Source organism: Hoplias malabaricus, chromosome 4 (genome assembly GCF_029633855.1).
Source record: "Hoplias malabaricus isolate fHopMal1 chromosome 4, fHopMal1.hap1, whole genome shotgun sequence".
NCBI lineage: Eukaryota > Metazoa > Chordata > Actinopteri > Characiformes > Erythrinidae > Hoplias > Hoplias malabaricus.
This window is the reverse complement of record NC_089803.1, coordinates 18,371,076-18,390,509: the sequence shown is the minus strand read 5'-3', so window position 1 is coordinate 18,390,509 and position 19,434 is coordinate 18,371,076. Positions and strand designations below refer to the sequence as shown.

The following is a 19,434-nucleotide window of genomic DNA, read 5'->3' as shown; positions in this document are numbered from 1 at the left end:
TATAGCAACATTAGCTCTATATGTTGCTGGTTTATAATTAAGTGATTATTTTTAAGGCTTAATGTAACGTCTATAGGACAATGATGTGTTGCACAGTTAAAAGAATACCAAATGAAAGCCTGGAACCACTGAGTGTGAGAATATTTAGACTAATAATATGCGTTTTCTGTGTGTATATATAACATAACAGAAGTAGAAATTTGGGGAGTTATTCCCTTATACACTTTATGCTGAACGACGTGGATGAAATGGCAACCCACAAATTTCTCTATTTTCTGTAATCAACAAGGTATTGCCGTTAAGGTGTGTACACGCTTACATAGTCTCTTTGGTATAGAGATATTGTACTGGTATTGGTGTAAAGTGTTTGTACTTTATTGCTATCCCTGTTTAGATTGTATTGGGTGCAAGGCGGGAATACACCCTGGAGGGAGCGCCAGTCCTTCACAGGGCAACACACACACACACACACACTTTTGAGTCGCCAATCCACCTAACCGGAAACCGGAGCACCCGGAGGAAACCCACATAGACACGGGGAGAACAGACAGTCAACCGGAGCGGGAATCGAACCCACAACCTCCAGGCCTCTGGAGCTGTGTGACTGCGACAACTACCTGCCGCTCCTCACCATATCAGGTACCACTAATTCAGATAGTCAGGTTTACTGTGAGACATTATGTGGTCAGAAATCTGTGGACAACCGCTCATTCAACTGCCCTCCTGCAGTGTAGGCTGTTTGCTCCAACTCCCTTGTGGGAATGAGATATTTAAAAATCACTACTGATTCGTTATTTCATCATTACATTATATTAAATCGACCCTACGCCGCTTTAAGTCATATCCAAGTGTTAATAAATGCGTTCCCGCTCATTTTAAAGTCATCCTCGAGCACTATTAAATCGTTCCCACACCTTATTATTATTATTATTATTATTATTATTATTATTATTATAAGATTAAGACGTGCCAACCACTTACTAATGAAAGGCGGTGAATAGCAGAGTCTTCGGTTTTTGTGTTTCAGTGAAGATTACGAGTTTTGTGTGAACCGTTGAACGTCAAATATTTGTAGAGAGTCTACAAACGTGTGGACACACACACACACACACACACACACTGCTGTATGTGAAAGTAAACAGACTCGACGTTGGGGCTACCTGGGATAATGAAAGTGAGCGAGTCGCTGCTGTTGTGGCGCCGAGTCGCCGGAAGGTGGCGATGTGGCCGGTAAACAGGGCTCTCTACTGTAATCTCCATTTTGAATGTTTTTATGGCAAAGTTAGCGCCTGTTTGCTGGAGGCAGCGACGGATAGAAAGCGCCTGAATGCTCACCCTCGAGTAGCTTTTCCACTCTGAAGGCGTCAATCGGATTTTTATCGAGCCCGGAGTGGTTTCGGTGAGGGGTTGAAGCGTTTTAAACTCGGGGAAATTTGTTGAGACGACCTCACCTCGGCGCTGCGACTTTGACAGAGGAGGAGGAGGAGGAGGGAAAGTGTCTTCGTCTCGCTAAACGGCTAAAGCAGCGGAAAACACACCTTCCAAAACAAAAACAATGCAAGAAGAAGCCACAAATCAAACTGCGGACTTGAATAGCGAATGGTATGTATTTGCTCGGACGTTTAGCAGTTTAATGGGCCGTGTCTGAGGGGCAGAACGGTCGCTTTATTTGGTGAACGTAATCTCCCTCTGTATACTGACGGAGCTCGCCTCGCTGGCCTGTTCGCTAACGGCTCTGCAGTGCGTTGTCAACGGATAGACACCATTAGGACACGGCTGGCGCGTTGCCGTTGAAACGTGCTTGTCTCAAAGCCTACTTTAAGGCTTAAATATCCACATAGCGTTAACGTTTTTTTAAAAAAATCTCTGCACACGTCTCCACAAGGCTCTAAATATAGGCCTCTCTCCACACAGTCCTGCTACACCAGGCTGGTGCAGCCTGGAAGTGTTTCTCCTGGAGGTACCCTGACATTTCAGGGATTTTCCCGCCTCTCACACATGGTTCAAGCCTTCAGAGAATAAACATGACAGAACATGCCCTCACAGGGTTAGACTCGGTGTTAGTGAAGGAGAAACGCGGTCCAGTTGTGTTTATTTACACACAGGGCCATATCAGCACTAAGTTAGACTTGCCAAGCCCACAACTACAGCAAGGTCAGTTGCAGAAGTGCAAAAGTTGTCATCAAAAGCTTTGTTGCATGTTTATATTTATGCACAGACCGCAAGTGTGAGTCCCAGCACAGCTGTGCCCACCTATAACGTTAGGGGTTCCTGTAATGCCACGTATGCCCCACGTGTTTTTGTTTATGGAGATGTCCATACATGTTTATTTACTTTTTTTATAACGTCTCAGTGACTTTCAAAGAGTTCTGTGCTAAGATATTGTTTCTTTTTGTTTGTTTGTTTGTTTAACTCATTATTAATTAGCAATAATAAACAAGTAAAACAAACAGTATATAAGTGCTACTTTTAAAACACGGGTATCAATAATTTGTTAGATTCTAAAGCTTACTTTCTGTTACTTGTATAATACACTCGTTAATGTGTGCAATGGACCTGACCAACCGACAAACTGTGAGTTTTTGTCAGCTGCTCACGTCTGTACACATGGGAGAACATGAGCCAACCTGATTTTGCGCCACTTCCTACAAGTGCCCGCTGATTAGAATTATACCACCCCACCATCTGAGCATCTCCAATCACAGTCCAAGCACAGGACACATGTTCATGTGAGCAAAGGTGGGGTTAAACTGTGAAAAACACATGACCGCATTGGAGAAATGAGAAAATCGAGCAAAAAAAAAAAAGCAGTGTCGTATGAATAGAGCAAAACCTTCAGAAGTTAAGGTGGATAAGAAAGAGAACCTTACAAAACCAGCAAAAACAAGAGCAAGGAAGGAACAGAACAGAGCAAGTCTTATTATCATTTAAAGGAAAGAGCTGTAAAACGAGTCATTCTGAAAATGTTCTCAACTCCACATATTTCAGATCATCATATGTCATAGGTTTTCATGTGAATTGTTTCAGAAGGATAGCTTAGCGGCTCATTTATTTCAGGATTCATTTACTATTTTTGTATACAGTTGATTAGCATTTGGAGGCGTGGCCTTTAATGGTTGAACCTGAATCATATACTTAGAGTAGGCTTGCTTAAATTTGCACAATCATTTAGGATGTCTCATATCATTTCTTCGAACAGAACCAGTGTAATTTAGACAAATATGCTTTTTTCTGCAGACATTTTTTTTATGGGATTCAATTGAGGACATTGCAACGGTCACTCCAACAGATTCATCTTAGTGTCCTTAGCTGTTTTCTCACAACTTTGGGGAAATGCTTAAAATCACAGTCCTGCTGGAAGACCCATTTTTGGCCAGGTTTCAGCATCCTGGCTGATGCCTTGTGGGGCTGCTTCAGTATTCCTCAATAATTCTCCTTTATTATGCATCTGCTTTCTAAAGTGCACCAGTCCGGACATTAAACCAGACCCACAACATGATGCTGTCATTCCTATGCTTCACAATTGGGAAGATGTGCTTTAGATTAAAAGCCTCACCCCTTTTCTTCTTTATATAGTAACGATTAAGGCCAAACAATTCATTTTTTTGTTTGTTTGTTTCATTTGACCAGAAATCACTGCTCCAGAAAGTTAGGTCTTTGTCCTGGTAAGTTGCTTGGTGAGCATGTGCAAGCTTCAGTCTGTGAATTTTTTATTCGTTAATTTTTTTTGCATGGCAGCACTTCATGCTCTGACAGGCTAGTATTCTCTTAATGCTGGATGTAGGTACCTGATGCCTCCTTAATTCTCCTTTGAAAATTCAGTCGGCCCTGGGACTGTATTTGCCTCTCTGAATAATGCAATGTGTGTTGTCTTAATTGTTTTTATATTTTTATACAATTGTTCGTACAGTTCGTATGGTTGAGTTGTCTGGAGTGGCCCAGTGTATCAAGTGTGAAAGAAATACTGTACGGCTGTAGAAGTTAGGCACATAATTATCGCACTTGTGACTGTATTAACTGGCAGTGGGCCAAACAGATACCTCTACAAGCCATTATTTCACTTTCTGAAATCCCTCTGTTTAAAGATATATACAGCTTGGCGTTTTTAAAGGTTTGACAGAGTGAAAATTTGATACTGAAGGAAAAAAGCTGAAGTAAATGTCTTTAATCAGGTTATAAAATGACCTCTGAGGTGAATGAAATAGATTTCCTGACTGTCTTGCAAAATGAATGTATGTTGACAGGAAAGGTGTGGAGTCTAGCCTTTGTAGACTTGGTGTATTTACATTTTGCTTTTACTTCAACAGTAGTTCTTATAAACATGCTCATTTGATACTTCTTTGAACTATTTCTGTATACATTTATGCATTTTCTGCAAAACCTCTGAGCTGAGAAAAAGGTTATATTGGCAACAAAAATAAGGCAAAAGTTCAAAAATTCATAATAAGTCTCAGGCAAATACATGAAAACATAGAAATGTTTAGAAAGTGCATATTGACAGTAATGTGAGAAAGAAAGTATATGTAAATAGAGACAATGTAATAACTTTGCATATTCATGTTTTAAAATGCTTTAATTGAATTTTATCTGCATTCCACGGCAGCATCGAGAGATGGATCAAGGAGGTGTGAGGAACGGAGTGAAGAGAGATGAGCGCCTGATTAACCTGAATTACAGCGACAGCGCAGCTGAAGGAGTTTTGCACAACGGAGCTCACAGCGCCATGTCTATTGCCCCCACTTCTCTAGTCCCTCCACCAAGCCCCTTGATGCAGCCCGTGTCTGGGGACCTTCCCAATGGACTCAGCAGTTCCCCTACTTCAGAGGAGCTCATGACAACATTATCATCCCCACTGGACCTCTATATGGAGGATCCAGATCTGAAAATAGTCGGGAAGGACCTGAGGGCTCAGCAGGCCTTCCAACAGCAATCTTCTCTGGGCCTCTACAGTTTGGGGGACAACTTCTCACGGCTTGAGGCCAGCATTGCAGATCTCAACAGCTCTTCACCATCGGTGGACTCTCTAATTGGAGGAGTGGATCCCACCCTCTTTCCACTAAAAAATGAGGACTTCTCTCCCATAGGCAAAGGGGACATAGACCTGGAATCCGATCCTTTTGGGCATATGGGGAAAGACGTGGATTCAAATAACCCAAAACTGTTCAGTGAGAACACCTTGGACATCCTGCAGGAGTTTGAGTTGACGGGGTCACCTTCGGATTTTTATGTGGGAGACGACGAGTTCCCGCCATTGGGTGAGGACTCTTTGCTGGGAGTCATTGGGCCAGAGAGGGACATTAAGACCACAATTTCATTGAGCACCAACAATGCAACTAGTAACAACATCAACAACATCAGCAGCAGCAGCAACAACAACACAGGTGTCAGTAGTGTCACCAGTTGCTCTTCCACTGGCATAAGCACCACTAGCCCTGTCCCTGTGGTGAAGGTGGAGAAGGAGCATTTAATCCAGCTGTGCACTCCAGGGGCAATAAAGCAGGAAAATGTCAGTGGTCGGAGTTTCTGTCAAATGTCCGGCTCCGAACTCTCAAGTCCAATGGGTGCTACGCCAATCTCCATTTGTGGTGTCAGCACCTCCAGTGGACAAAGCTTCCGCTTTGGAGGCCCTGCCTCCAGCACCACCATCACCATGCAGCAGAAAGATCAGAAACCCATTTTTAACGTCTACACCCCACAGACCACTGCTACCGATGGCTGGGGGAGGAGTCTTGGGCTACAGCAGAGAGCCAATGACAGTTTCACCAACACCCAGAGCTATACAGCCAGCTATGCCGGGTAGGAGAACACAGAGTTACATGCACAGACATGATTCATGCCTCACTGATTATGATTTCTTCTAATAGGGATTTATGATGTTATGTAGGTTATTTTGGTGTATTTTAGGTGATGTTTTCTTTATAAAAATCTGCACTGGACAGATTTTGCTGCTATTTTAAGCCAGTATTAAAATGACGTAATTCTTGCATTCAGGAAGTGCACATTGAACCGATGATGAAATGTTCTCAGCTTATTTATTTTACTGCATTTTCAACTCTAATCAAGGTTGATGTAGCCCACGTTTATATAAACATTTATTTATCTGCATTAGTTTTATCATTTAGTATAAACCAGTGCACAGTAGTGGATTTCAGTCACAGCCTGCAATTCTCCTAATCCCTTCGCACTAATGTGCACAATGAAAATACAAGAGAGATTATAAATTGAACTCTAGCTCTTGTTGATTTCAGCAAGGTTGAAGAGACAAGTTCACGCCCACTCACACGTTTTACAGATGCAAACAGGACTAAACCGGTCACGTATGATGGCATCTGTGGTAGATGGTAGACAAATGAAAAACGCAGTGCATTTCCTCCACATGCACAGCCAGGAAATAATAGGTCATGCAACAGACAAAACCCCGGACACAGTGCAAACTAACACTGCCAACTGCATTAACTGTAAAAGCCCTTTGGCCCATCGCTTTCCAAATTCTACTCCTACGACGCAAGCTGTGATCGCTTTCATGCGGCTGTAATCTAGGTTGAGATGCTGTTATTTATGTCATTGATGGGTGCAGACTGCCTGACTCATTCTGGTCAAACAGCAGCTGTGCTGTTTGCCCTGGTATGATGATCATGCTCTCTCTAGTATGCAGATACATTGCTCATCACCTGGAAGAGGAATAAACTGAACAGACTGCTACCTGCAAACTGAGATAGTAACCACCGCTGGTATGAAAAGGCAGGGCAATGATTCTGCAATTACTTGTAAATGACTGTGGTCAGTATTTTAGAAATGCCAAGGATGGCAGCTCCTGTGGATGATTAAAAGTTATGCAACTGATGCACAGAATCATTTAGTCTTACCTAAATGCTCAGTCGTGTTACTGCTCTCAAGTTACAGTTCACTCTTTCTGAGCTGATTCATTTTATAATCTGGGGAAGACAAAAATAAGTTCACTACACTAAACACACGGTTATTCTGTATTTTAAGGAAATAGTAGTTGCATCTGGCATAAGGAAGTGTCTGTGAGCATGCATTTTGTGACACGCCCTCTTTCTGCGTTACGCTGAAAATAACATGAAAGCAGCTCTGTGAAAGTGCAGATCAGGAAGGAGACCAGGAGTTCTGTAACATTGCCAATTAGGAAACGAGTAGGACAAAAACACTGACCCGTTTGTTAATAACTCTCCAGAACTTTTTCAGGAGTTAATATGGGTCCATAAAGTCCAGTTTAACCCCTAACCTCATCCAGCTAATAGCACTCTGGTAAATATCCCAGCTGAATCAGCTGACAGCTGAATCACAACCAACACTAGCACAGCAGAAAGTGTGCCACTAGAGCAACATGTAAAGTATTCTGTGGTTTGGGGTATAAACCAGTCATTTCACATTTACAGTATTTAGCAAAACAATCAAAATTGGATTGGTGCCTGTATTTAGGTATTGTGTATGTCATAGAGTGTGTATATGCTTTCAGTCATTTCCACATGTCAGTATTTGATTTATAAAAGTCATAATTATCACCAGCCTGGTTTAATTCAGAGATGAAATATGTATATATATTACAGCTAGCATGGAAAATTTACTGGAACTGCCTTTATGATGTCCTAAATAAGCTGTAAGTGGAGAATTTCAGCCTAATCTCACAGAGCCTGGAAACTCTATAGGAGAGTTAAACTAACACAAAGCAACCAAACCTCCCTATCTTGTGTATATACACAGTGAAATCATAACAATCTGGCATGCTATGGTCAGTACTCAAGCCTGAAGGTTTCATTGTCAAAAAGAAGTTTGGACTTTAAAAGTCTCAAATATGTTATTCATGTTTCAGTCACATAATTTGGCAAATAGTACAATATTCTGTGTGTGTTGGTGTGTGTTTGCCGTTCAGAAAGTCTGCGTCCGACGCCTGCTGTAAAATCTTGAGTCACACACTAACGCTAACTCACACACACACACACTGTGCGGCTAAGGGTACAGAGTACACAAGTTGACCAGAGCTTCGTGGAGGTGGTCTGGTCTAATTCGAGGCATAAAGCTGACATAATGAACTGTAGCTTTGCCACACTTCATTGTAAGTAGATTGTTGTAGGGTGGTAGGCTCTTTTAGGCTTCATTTGGGATGTTTATGTTGACGAGGCTGAATACAGGTGGAGTGCTGGTTGAGCAGAGTGTTTTCTTTTTCTGCTGGAGAGCCTGAATAAAGATGGAGTGGAGCATTGCCTTTATCGATAGCTACATTTATCCGAAATAAAAATAACAAATACCCAAATCTCAAAAAAAAAACAAAAAAACAAATACCTACCCAATGAATGAATATCTGAACAGCTGAATATTTGCGGCCATCCCAAATACATTCACAGTTAAATGTTTGGTGCATTTCTTTTTCCAAAATGTGCGTACATGTACATTAGTTGTTTCTAATTCCAACCTTTCAGTGAATCTCCCTCAATGACACAGTTCCACCAGCATCAGAAGGGTGGAGGTGTACACTTGCCTCCTCATCCACTTTGTTTAAAACTGCTGCTGGTGCATTGTTTATTATCAGTTTAGTTCACTGTAGGAAAATGCAAATGATCCTGACCTGTTATATCAGCTGACAGACACCCATACTCACTAGAACCATGGCCAGTAATGGTTGACACCCCCCACAGAAAGAATATTATAGAATATTTTAAGTACATAAATCAAATATTGCCTTGAGTGGGTCAGATTTCATTTCTCATTTCATTAGTGCTACACAGTAAATTCACCAGTATTAAGTAACCCCTATTAGTGTTAACTTAACACAGAGTGTTAAATTATTACACTAACAGTGTTAATTTAACACTAGTACTGTTGATTTAACAACGGAGAAATTAGTGTGTAGTTAACATATATTGATAAAAGTTGTTTAGCTGATATCATCCATACCTGCTTTAGGTTACTACTACTGTAAAGGAAAGATTTAATTAAGTTTATTAAGAGTCTTTCTTTGATGGAAAGTCATTTTTGTGATGTCATAGTGTGACACTGAAGTTTATGAAGAAAGCTGTTACATCATATAAAACAAACAGTGTAATCATGTAAAACTAATTATGTAATTACTTTGGACTAATTGTGTCATATAAATTAAGTGATTTGAAACATGACAACAGCAGATTAGACAGGGATAAATGGATGAATTCTGAACTTTAGGAGGTCTTTGTAAGAGCTTTTAAAGGACTATTCAGACCTGCTGTCCACCATAAGGTCATAGTAGCTGGTAGATTGTGGAAGGAAGGGCCAGTTAGTGGCTTACAGCCAGCAGCAACAGATGGCAGAACAGAAAAGAGGGCTCATCTTAAGTTTTCATGTGGGCTCAGTTATCTGGCCTTTGTGGTGCGCAGGTTTTGAGTGGGAGTCAGGTTTAGGTTTGTTTTTGTGTTGGTGCGTCTCGGCTAGCGTGACATTTACCGTTGTGGTTGGAGCTCTCCTTCAACAGAGAGAGCAACTCTGTGGTTAACCGGGTTGGCGCCGGGTAAGCTGCCACTCAGCTCTCACGCAAACACACCCCAATCACGGCTCAACTGGTTTTTTGTGTGTGTGTGTGCGCGTATTGGTGTCGGTGCGCTCCAAGGTATTGTTTTTATCTCCTTTACAGTCTATCAGTCTGTTTCAATCAGAAACAGGCTCCAGTTTAAAGGCTTTCCTCCCCCACTTTGATGAGTTCACTCTCATACTAATATGTGACTCAAGATGGCCAGGGCCTGCCCGTGCTTCTCACACAGATGTGAATAAGTAGCTTGTTTTCATTTTTTTCCATTCCTCTCCCTCATTCTTTCCCCCTCACTCACTCCTCAGCCAAGCACACGCCCACATGTGTATTTTTAACTCTGTCTAACCAAATCCCGAATGAAGAACTTTGGGCTGGTTAAAATATAGGTTGCCTGAGAACGGAGAGCTCTGTAGCCAGGATGGTTCACCTCACACTTAAAATAAAAATGTTGAATGAATGGGTGGTATTTTTGTGTAATGTTGCAGAGATACTGAATACAAATATAAATACCGAAACTAGGACTCCAACAAACAGCTAATTTTAAAAATCCATAAAACGTTTTGGCAAATACAGCTAATTTCATTATTGAGTAGTTGGTGTATTGTATGGTTACACACAATAATTTAGTCCACAGCTGTTTGGTTGTGGTAGCCTCTGTGAGATATAAACAGACAGCATTTGCAAGATGGGCTTGCCCCTTCTAAATATTCAAGTCTGTCACTTGAATTATGAATTGTTAATATGTCATCACTGGCCAGTCAAAAACATCTCCATTTTTGTCAATTTTTAGTTCACTCTCTGCACACTTTAACGCTTCGCTTTCAACTGTGGGCTAATAAAAGACACAAAAAATGGCTTTGATGAGCAGAGTTTACAGAAGAGGACACAATCTGAATTTTTGTGCTTGTTTTAGACACAATCAGGTTTTTACTTTCGTTATAAAGTGCAGTGTTCATTAGCCCTGTCTTTGCTTGTCTTCCAAATTAACTCTATGGGGAATAGACCCCAAAAGAGCAGACTCTTCCACTCAGGACATGTCTAGGTCCGCTTATGTATCCTTCTTCTACAGCAGGCAAAATGGCTTCAGAACAGATAGCCAGCCTTACCCCAGAACATGTGACATGTTAACATTTTTGCTCTGCAGTGAAAATTCCTGTAGAAAGAGGAAGGTGTGGTGAGTTTAGGTGTTAAGTAAGGGCATTGTTCATTACATTTCACTGAAATGTTGTTATAAATGTTTATTATTGTCTTCAACTAATTGATTAAATTAAAATTGACAGATTAATAAGTTATAAAATAATGTAGTTGCAGACTGCAGACCCTGAGGTAAATGACACTCCGCGTTTCTTCTTACATTTAGACCTGAATAGATAAAATAATAAAAAATAAAAATAGAAAGAGTACAGGAATATATATAAAAATTAGACTCACTTACAGTTCTTGAATGGTTATGAGAACATCTACCAACATCTGTTATTCTTCATTGCTGAGCAGCTGCATTGTAAAAAAATGGATATACATGGAGAATTTTTGTAAGGCATTCAACGATGCTTTGAGCAAGTCTACATCAGTGCAAGAATCGTTAGCTTGACTGACCCAGAGGAGCAGAGCTTACGCAGAAATGTGCTAACTAGACCGTAATGCTGAAAAAATCCTTTTTAATCTCAGTGGCAAGGTCCCTACAGAGTAGAAAATAATCATTGCCTTCACTGAAATTCAGGGGAAGTTAAACACAAGTGGATTCAGAAGAATCTCTCAGCACTAGAATATCAACAGCAGAAAACATTTGAGCTAAAATGAGCTAACTCAGAAGATTAAACTTAAAAACCAAAAAGGGTGTTGATAATACACTGAAGATACATTAATTTAAATGTTAAATTCATACGTAATATAATGTCTCTTGCATCTCTGTAGAGAGAGACGTGTTTAGTGGTTAGCATTTTCATTTTTTCAGGTCAAATTTGGTAGCTGAAGAGATGCACTGTTTTATTATTGCAATAGTACCTTTATTCACACATTTTATTATAACATTAATCCTGATACTCATTTTTGCCACTCCTCTGGGCAACAAAAACAGCAGTTATATCTGAGGCTGGATTCTCAGCTGGTTTAAAAATGTTCAGTGCAGTTGAAAGCTGAAACCAGTGGCATAATTGATAATACACACAATATATTTGATACATTATTTAGTTTGTTCATAGAATAAAATGTGGTAAACAGTTCAGTGTAATGGAGTTAAAACTCAAGTAACTAATGTACATAAGCCTAGAATAAAATGGACACAGCTGTTCAGAAACAGTGTTGAATTTGTTTGTCGGTGATTTGACAGATTGTCTCCTCTACTTATTAAACTGGGTGTGTCCTATGCTTGCAAACCGCTAATATTCCCACTCTTATTGATGATTCCTGTTCTACTCACAGCACGAAACACTGCTGACTCTTAGTAATCGGAATTTGCCTGAATAGTGCCAAAGATATATTAGAAGCTAACCAACTTGTAACTAGAGAGTAATTATGTTACAGTCTTTGAAAGTGCAAGCTGTAGGGTAAATTTGCTTTGAATCCATTAAGCTCCACATCTTTTGAGGTTGAACGATGTGTTTGAGGGAAAATAACTGCTGTTTGTACGTGGCTGAAGTTTAACTTGTCTGCGAGTTCTTATTCACCGTTTGAATTACCACAGAAACTCATTTGTAATTCGAGTTTTTTAGTTTTGTAGCACTTTCAATAAAGCAGTTGGTCGTCTCCCAATTTTGGAGACATTTCCACCTTAAGCGATTTGAAACAGCCAAATTAGTCAATATTACCCATGTATGGAGCAGGAATAGAGCAATCCTTATTTCAGTTCATGCTTTTTATGGAGTTCTCTCCATTGTCTAAAAAGCTCAAGATGCCTTCTCTATGAGCAGAGAGAGAGAGAGACTAACATACCGGGCTAAGCTAGTTTGTTTTCTCAATCAGTTACAGACACTGGGGCTTCGTAAATACACAAACAGAGCGAATGGTGAGGAAGCATTTTCTGAATTTTATCAAAAGTTTTTTTCTAATTACAATTGTGAACTATGCATTTAATGTAATGTAAATGTTGTGATTTCTTTCTTAAACATTTTTAATTAGGGCTTAATGATAAAATTGACCAAAATGAATTATAAAAAGAAGTTGGTAACAAGTTTCATTATTGATTAGTTTGTTTTTTATTCCATAGTAGCACAGTCTGTTTGTCATATTTGGCATGTACAGCTGTTTTGGTGCGGTAGTCTAAACGGATCTATAAACAAACAGAGAGAGGGGTTGCAAAATAGACACCCCTACCCCTCTCAAAATATTCCTGTCTAGTCACTGTAAATACAGATTGTTTATATTTTTACATCGTTTTATCTCCAAACCATGAGGGAGCAGGGGAGCAGTGCTAACCGTCAACAATCCTAACGCTTCTCTCTCAACTTTCAAATAAGCAGCTGCTTTAAAATCTGAGGACTATCATTATAGTTTACAGAAAAGGGTACAGTCTGTGTGTTTCAGTTACACCACTGGTCTCAATGTGTGGAGTCAGTTTCCGAAGAGAAAAATTCTTTGATAGCTGAGTCCGAGGCTCTAAAGTAACTGTTATAAGTAATTATTTATAGTTATGGAACAACTTTTTAGCCCTATTTAAAATATACACTAGTTGTTTAATGTCTTGTGACTACTTGTGAGAAATGCTGGCCAACCGGAAACGGAGCAGCATTCCAGTATCAGTATCCTCACGATTTTACTGTAGAGTGAAATACACAACAAAGACGCAAACAAAGACACATTGCTTCTGTATTTCTTGGACCGACTGCTTGCTTGCAGTGCTGACACACTTTTTAATCTTGATCATGTCCCACATTAGGACATCGACCTTTGATTCCCGCCTGCATGTTTTTTTTTTCTCCAGTTTGTGTCAGCTTCAAATTGTTCTACTTTAAAAGGGGTTTAAGTTTTAATGAAGACGTCTGTATTCCACTGCTCTATTTTGGCAGGGAGGCTGTTTTTGTTTGTCATTTTTATTTAGTGTTATAGACTTCCTTTTAGGAATGTCCTGCATCTAGTTATCATGAATATTTGACTCAGTGGCAATCCTGAGCTGTTAATGGGGTCTTCGCCCCCCACCCTCCCTCTTTTTTATTTACCCCTGCTGCGTTGTGGAGTGCTGTCGAAATCTAGACAGTCAGCAGAAGTGTATAATAGATGAAGATCAGTTCAGTGGTGTAAGTGCTTTAGCGGGCGGCCATTGGCCTGACCTACTTTTCCTTCTGCTGCACAGCTGGACAGCTTAGTAGGACAGCAGCAGCCCTTTTGGAATTGTTTTACGATTATGAACACACCTCGGTGATATTTTTTTCTCCTCCTGTTTCTGTCCTCTCTATGGCTTCACTCATTCTCTTCTCGCCCACACTCTCTTTCTCTCATTTTCTCTCACTTTTTCTATCCCTTTGTTTCTTTGTATCATGTCTCTCTCTTTCCTCTCACCCCATCCACGGTCTTTTATTTTTAACAGTCTTAATGTCATTGTTTCCCTTTACTTGCACTCTTTTCTCTCTGCTTTTTATTACTCTACCAGTCTGTTTCTGTTCTGCTCTCTCTGAGTGTTTGTGTAGGTGTGTGTACATGCTGCATGTGTATTCTTGTATTGGTTTGCCAAACATTTCTTTGGCAGTGTGAAACCACAGTGTGAGGCGTCTTAAGGCAGTACAGTATTCACAACTCAGAACCATACTGGTGAGAAGGAGCTGTTTGCTCTGTAAACCTGACCTACATTTCTCTCTCTTTGACTTGAAAACCTGACTCATTAGTTGCATTTTCAACTGTTAATGAGACAGTAGCATTACAGAAAATGTTTGAACATTAGCTCAAATTACTGTTTGTTAGAAAGGCTGATAGCGAATCCTGCATTAATAACAAATTTAACAAATAACAAACCTCCCACCAAAGTTAAACCGTGTGGAATGGTTTGGATTCCACTGTTACACTTTACAGTAATAATTTCCTAAATCTCATCTCACAGTTGCAATGAAAAAAACAGACTGAGCAGCTGTGAATGGGGTGTGGGGATAAAAGTTTTATTGTTTTGTAACAAACTGCAGTTAGAACCAGAAGGCAACACATGGAGCATGGCTGCACATTTGAAGCCACGTCAGTTTTGGTGTGCCGTGGAGAACAGAGTTCCATCTGCATGATGCAAGGGAGTCTCATATGGCCACGGGCTGAGTGTAAAAAGGCTAATTCTTCAGGTTACTCAACCTCAGAATCAATGGATTCCACTGTTAATTTTTAATGTGTAACATTATGAAAGAAAAGAAAATGCAGCATGAAACAGTGGCAATCTCTCCACTCAACAAGGCCATGGCAAAATTAAAGTCACTAATACAAACAAAACAGGAACAGCAAATATTTTCAAACTGAAATATATTTTGGTGATCTGAAAAACAATCAGATCCATGACTCAATCTGTGGTCCTGTCTGAACCTTGAGTTTTGTGATCTGTTATGAACCGTGAATTCTGTTATTCATTATACCACTTCTACCAGGTTAATATAAAAGTAGGCTTCTGCAATATTGATTTTCCCTGATTGTTATTCACCAATAAAATCCTGAATAATGATTTAATTCACCAACACAGATGATCAGGATTAAGCCATAAGAGTAGAGCTGTTGCAGTTAGTCGACTCCTTTGTGGCCAGGTAATACATATTGGTTCTCCAGCATTATAACTTTGACTTTGCTCACGACTCATAATAATTGTATGTATTTGTAGCATTCAAAAAAGCATTAGCTTTTTGTGTTTGTTTTTATCGTAGCCAAATCGAATATGAAATCTGCATTACCTGTTGCCTTTTCTTTTTGGAATAACACTTATGTTAATAAGTGTTGCTAATCTTTATGTTAAATCCAGTCTGTAACTCTAGATTTCTTTTAATAAATACTAACATTGGTTCCCAAGCATTTTCTGCAGTTCCCCCGTACATGGATGAGAATATTTGAGCCCCCAACTCTGACACACACAGAAGTTTCTTTTGCTTCCATTTATTTTAAACATTGTAATTTATATATAACTGCAATATCTTATTGAACTAAATAATGCATCTCATTTGCTTTGCTTTTTTCTCCTTCTTGTAATGGAATAGAGCATCTGTTAAACATTTGTTATTGAAAGGCCCTCTGGAATTCAGATATTTCCTTTTTATTTGAAACATACTGTTATCAAATGAGGATAAGCAGTTTTTGAGAAACTAACTGGCATATAATCAATTATCTAATTTATTTAATTCTTTGATTTTGACTGCTTGAATATGTAAACAGTCTGACATCTTTTAATATTTATTTGCTATGTATGCAAATGCTGTGTGTTGCAAAGAATTAAATCATTACTCAGCCTAGTTTTAGACATCAGACCAATTACCATCATGTTGATGTCCAACTGTCATGAATCCTCTGGAGTTTTGGAAGGAATGCAGAAAGTGATGGCTTGCTCGACTTCCCTTTTCTATTTTTTGCGGTTTTTACCTCAGGGAAAAACAATTTCCTTCTATTCTGCTGCACTCAGTCTTGCAGAGATATTTCACAGAAGAAACTGCAGACTGCAAATATATATGACAGGTTTTTCTTTTTTTGTTAAAATGAGTTATGGTCTGTCCCGGAAGCTTTCAAACTCAAGATGGCTTCTTCAAATGTCTGTTACCCTGAGTCACGTAACACAATGTGAAACTGAAAGTGAGGTGTAATGTTATGAAATAAACTGAATGGCAAGGTTGCAGTCAGGCAGTGCTGTGTTTAAATGTGATCTATGTGCATTGCCTGCAGAGAACGAGAAAGGGCATGTATGTGCACAGGGTATGTGGCATATACAGCCTATAAATCCACAGGCTTACAGCAGGTGTGCGGTAGAAAGGTCTCACAGTGTTCGTTGTGGTTATATGGCACTGTAAAGGCATAAGATAATTCACAACAGACTTGAGTGCTTTTTTCCTCTGCAAGGTCATACTGTTGTGCTAAAAGAGCTTGGCTCTCAGCTGTTTAATTTCTCACTGCCTGTTTTTTAAAACCACCCCCTCAATGAGACAGTGATATGAACCACCAAATGTTTGGCACTTGGGTGAAAATTAAGGCAACTGCTGTTAAAGAATAAGAGACTGAGTGTCTTTTAAAGGTGAGGGTGGGCTATATGGCAAAATATCATATATCTTTTACAAACATGGCCGTTTTTCCAGTGCCCAGTTTAACTTTACCTTGAAATATTCTGTTTATCATGACATTTTCAGGTGTCTCAAGGTTGTATTTTTGTGTTTTTTCAATTTTTGTTCAGGATAAAGTTGATTTGCATAGCTATTCTCGTGTATCGCCGCAAAAATGCAGCATCTCCTTACATTTTGGGGAAAGGGGAGTGTTGTTCATTTACATCTCAGTTATTCACCTTTAACGAATGATATCAACACACAAGACAAGACACGACAAGATTCAGGGCTGTGAGTCAAACATTTCCCTACTGGACATGCTGTTGGCAAACCCATCCGTCTTGCCACATTCAGTTCCAGAATCATAATGTTAATTGGTCTAAAAACGCATGCAAGCTGGCATGGTTGTTTGGCTATTTGCTCACAGACATGCTAAAGCCATGACATCTTCCACTGGACCATGTGATCAGACAGATGGTGCAGGAAGCTGTTCTTAGGCTATATTTTAAAGCACCCTTATGAGTTAGATTTAGTTGGATTTATACTACATTTGTATTTAACTACGGGACTAGAATATTATGCATATCCTGTTGTATGCTGAACTTGAAATTGTTTTTATTCTTATTATGAGGTTTCTAATAGGTCAGATGTACAGTAACAAAGTTTTGACACATATTCTCATTAGTCATTGGTGGGATAGGGCTATTCACTGTACAGAACTATGTACCAGCCCCTACCTCTACACAAACCATGTTATGGTCTCAAACACATTAAGGCGGTGAGCAGTTCTACAAATTAACTCTTGACGAGGCCACAGCTGTTCACTGAAAACCATTCCAGGTGACGACCTCATGAAGCTGATTGAGAGAATACCAAGAGTGTGAGAAGCTGTCATCAAAACAAAAGGGGGCTACTTTGAAGAATCTAAAGTATAAAACTTATTCTGGTTTGTTTAACACTTTTTGGTTTACTACATAATTCCATGTGTTCCTTCATAGTTTTAAAGTCTTCCATATTCATTTACAACGTAGAAAATAATTAAATAAAAAACAATAATAATAAAAAACAAACAAAAATCATTGAATGAGAAGATGTTCAAACTTTTGACTGATACTGTACATTCACAACATGTGGAAAATAGCCCAAAACAAAGGAAACCCACCCTGAGTGGGTGTGTCCAAACATTGGACTGGTACTGTATATAGATGTAAAGAAATAGTAGAGAGAGATTTATTCTATGACTAGCATTTGTTTTCATTTACTGTACCACACCATTATTCTTGATATTCATTTGGATTTGACAGAATTAAGTGTTTGGTTTTGGTCAGCACTGTGGTATCTCACTACAATGCCCAGCATGCATTGTGCAAATGCAACACAGCCATTGGGAATTGTTCTCGTATTGATAAAGAAATCCATTCGTGTAGAGAGTAAAACTTGATATTCAGATTCTTAAGTACTATAATGTTAACTAAATAGCATTTCAATTATTCAGCGGTTATGTAAACCCCCCCCAAACATAGTGATTATTGATACAAAAGTTCCTCTCACTTTCAAGATACATCATCAAATGGAGCTTTTTCCTTTTCTCTGCATCAGATGAGCGCTGAACACTAAAATGGTTCCTCTGTAGAACATGAGTAGGCATGTTTTTTAACAGATGTTGCATGTAAACATGTTCGTTTTGGCAGGAGTGTCCCTTTTTAAGTGGAAGAACAGTCATATTTTAAAACAACTTACGGCACATTGGCAATATATTTAGACGATGCACAAAATGTGGTTTTATTTTGAAAAATGTTCTGATCTTTAAGGACTGCTGTGATATCTCTATGTATAATTATGTAGGCTAAGTCTTAAGCCTATTTATAAACAGGTTTATGTCATAAAATTAACCTGCAACAGCAAAACTCTACACACTGGCATGATTGTTATCGCTGTTGTCTTTTTGGCACCTCATAAGGGTTCAGTGTTTACTGACAGAGACTCACATCTAAACTGTTATAACATGTCTGAGGATTGTTCTTTGGTATGGTCTGTGTGACCTAGTTATTTGTGACTGGAATCAAAATGATGGGAACAGTTTTGTGGACCAGGTACCATTTGGCACTGGATTAGTTAAGGAGTACTGGGAGATAGAAAAGTACAAGAATGTGGACTGGCTTTGCCAAAACTGGTTTAAGCATTTTTGATAAAGGATTACTATTTTGAGGCAGTGTTCTTTGAAACTCTGATGACAATTTAGTACACTTCAGATGAAGTTGCATAGGTTACTAGATTGAGTTGTCATTGTATGTATATTAACATACATATAAAATACTTAAACAGAACCTGAGAGAAACTCAAATTAATTTGTATTTTTCAGTTCTTTAGTTTTTTTTGGTCCAGATTTTTAAAAAATGTTGTATATTGTTGAAAGTATATCCATAGTTTATTTTCAGTCGAGTCCATTTTTTATGTAACTAATTGTCAGTATTTAAAAAATGGATTATTTCATTAGATTTTTGTTTGTCCAAACTGTTAAAAGGTACAACTGTCTGAATCATCTCTGGATTATTCAATTACCAAAATAACAGAGTGGCATCCCTGTTGTCAGGGGATTTTTTATTCTTTTGTTGCTCCAGTTCTGCCAGGTTGTTTATTTACTTGTTTTATATTAGGACATTTTCAAAAGGGATTTTAGTTTAGCTTGAGGGGCGTAAAAGGTCATCAATGTTGCCA

General features: G+C 39.1%; 1 protein-coding gene across 1 annotated transcript in view; it reads left to right on the top strand.

The window, feature by feature from the left end:
* The first annotated feature begins 1,280 nt into the window (after positions 1-1,280).
* Positions 1,281-19,434, top strand: part of nr3c1 (nuclear receptor subfamily 3, group C, member 1 (glucocorticoid receptor)) — a 30,888-nt gene continuing 12,734 nt past the window's right edge. The window contains exons 1-2 of the mRNA XM_066667882.1: positions 1,281-1,602; positions 4,604-5,796. Of these exons, the coding sequence (XP_066523979.1) occupies positions 1,600-1,602; positions 4,604-5,796 (1,196 nt within the window). The 5' untranslated portion in view covers positions 1,281-1,599. The remainder of the gene's footprint in view (positions 1,603-4,603; positions 5,797-19,434) is intronic.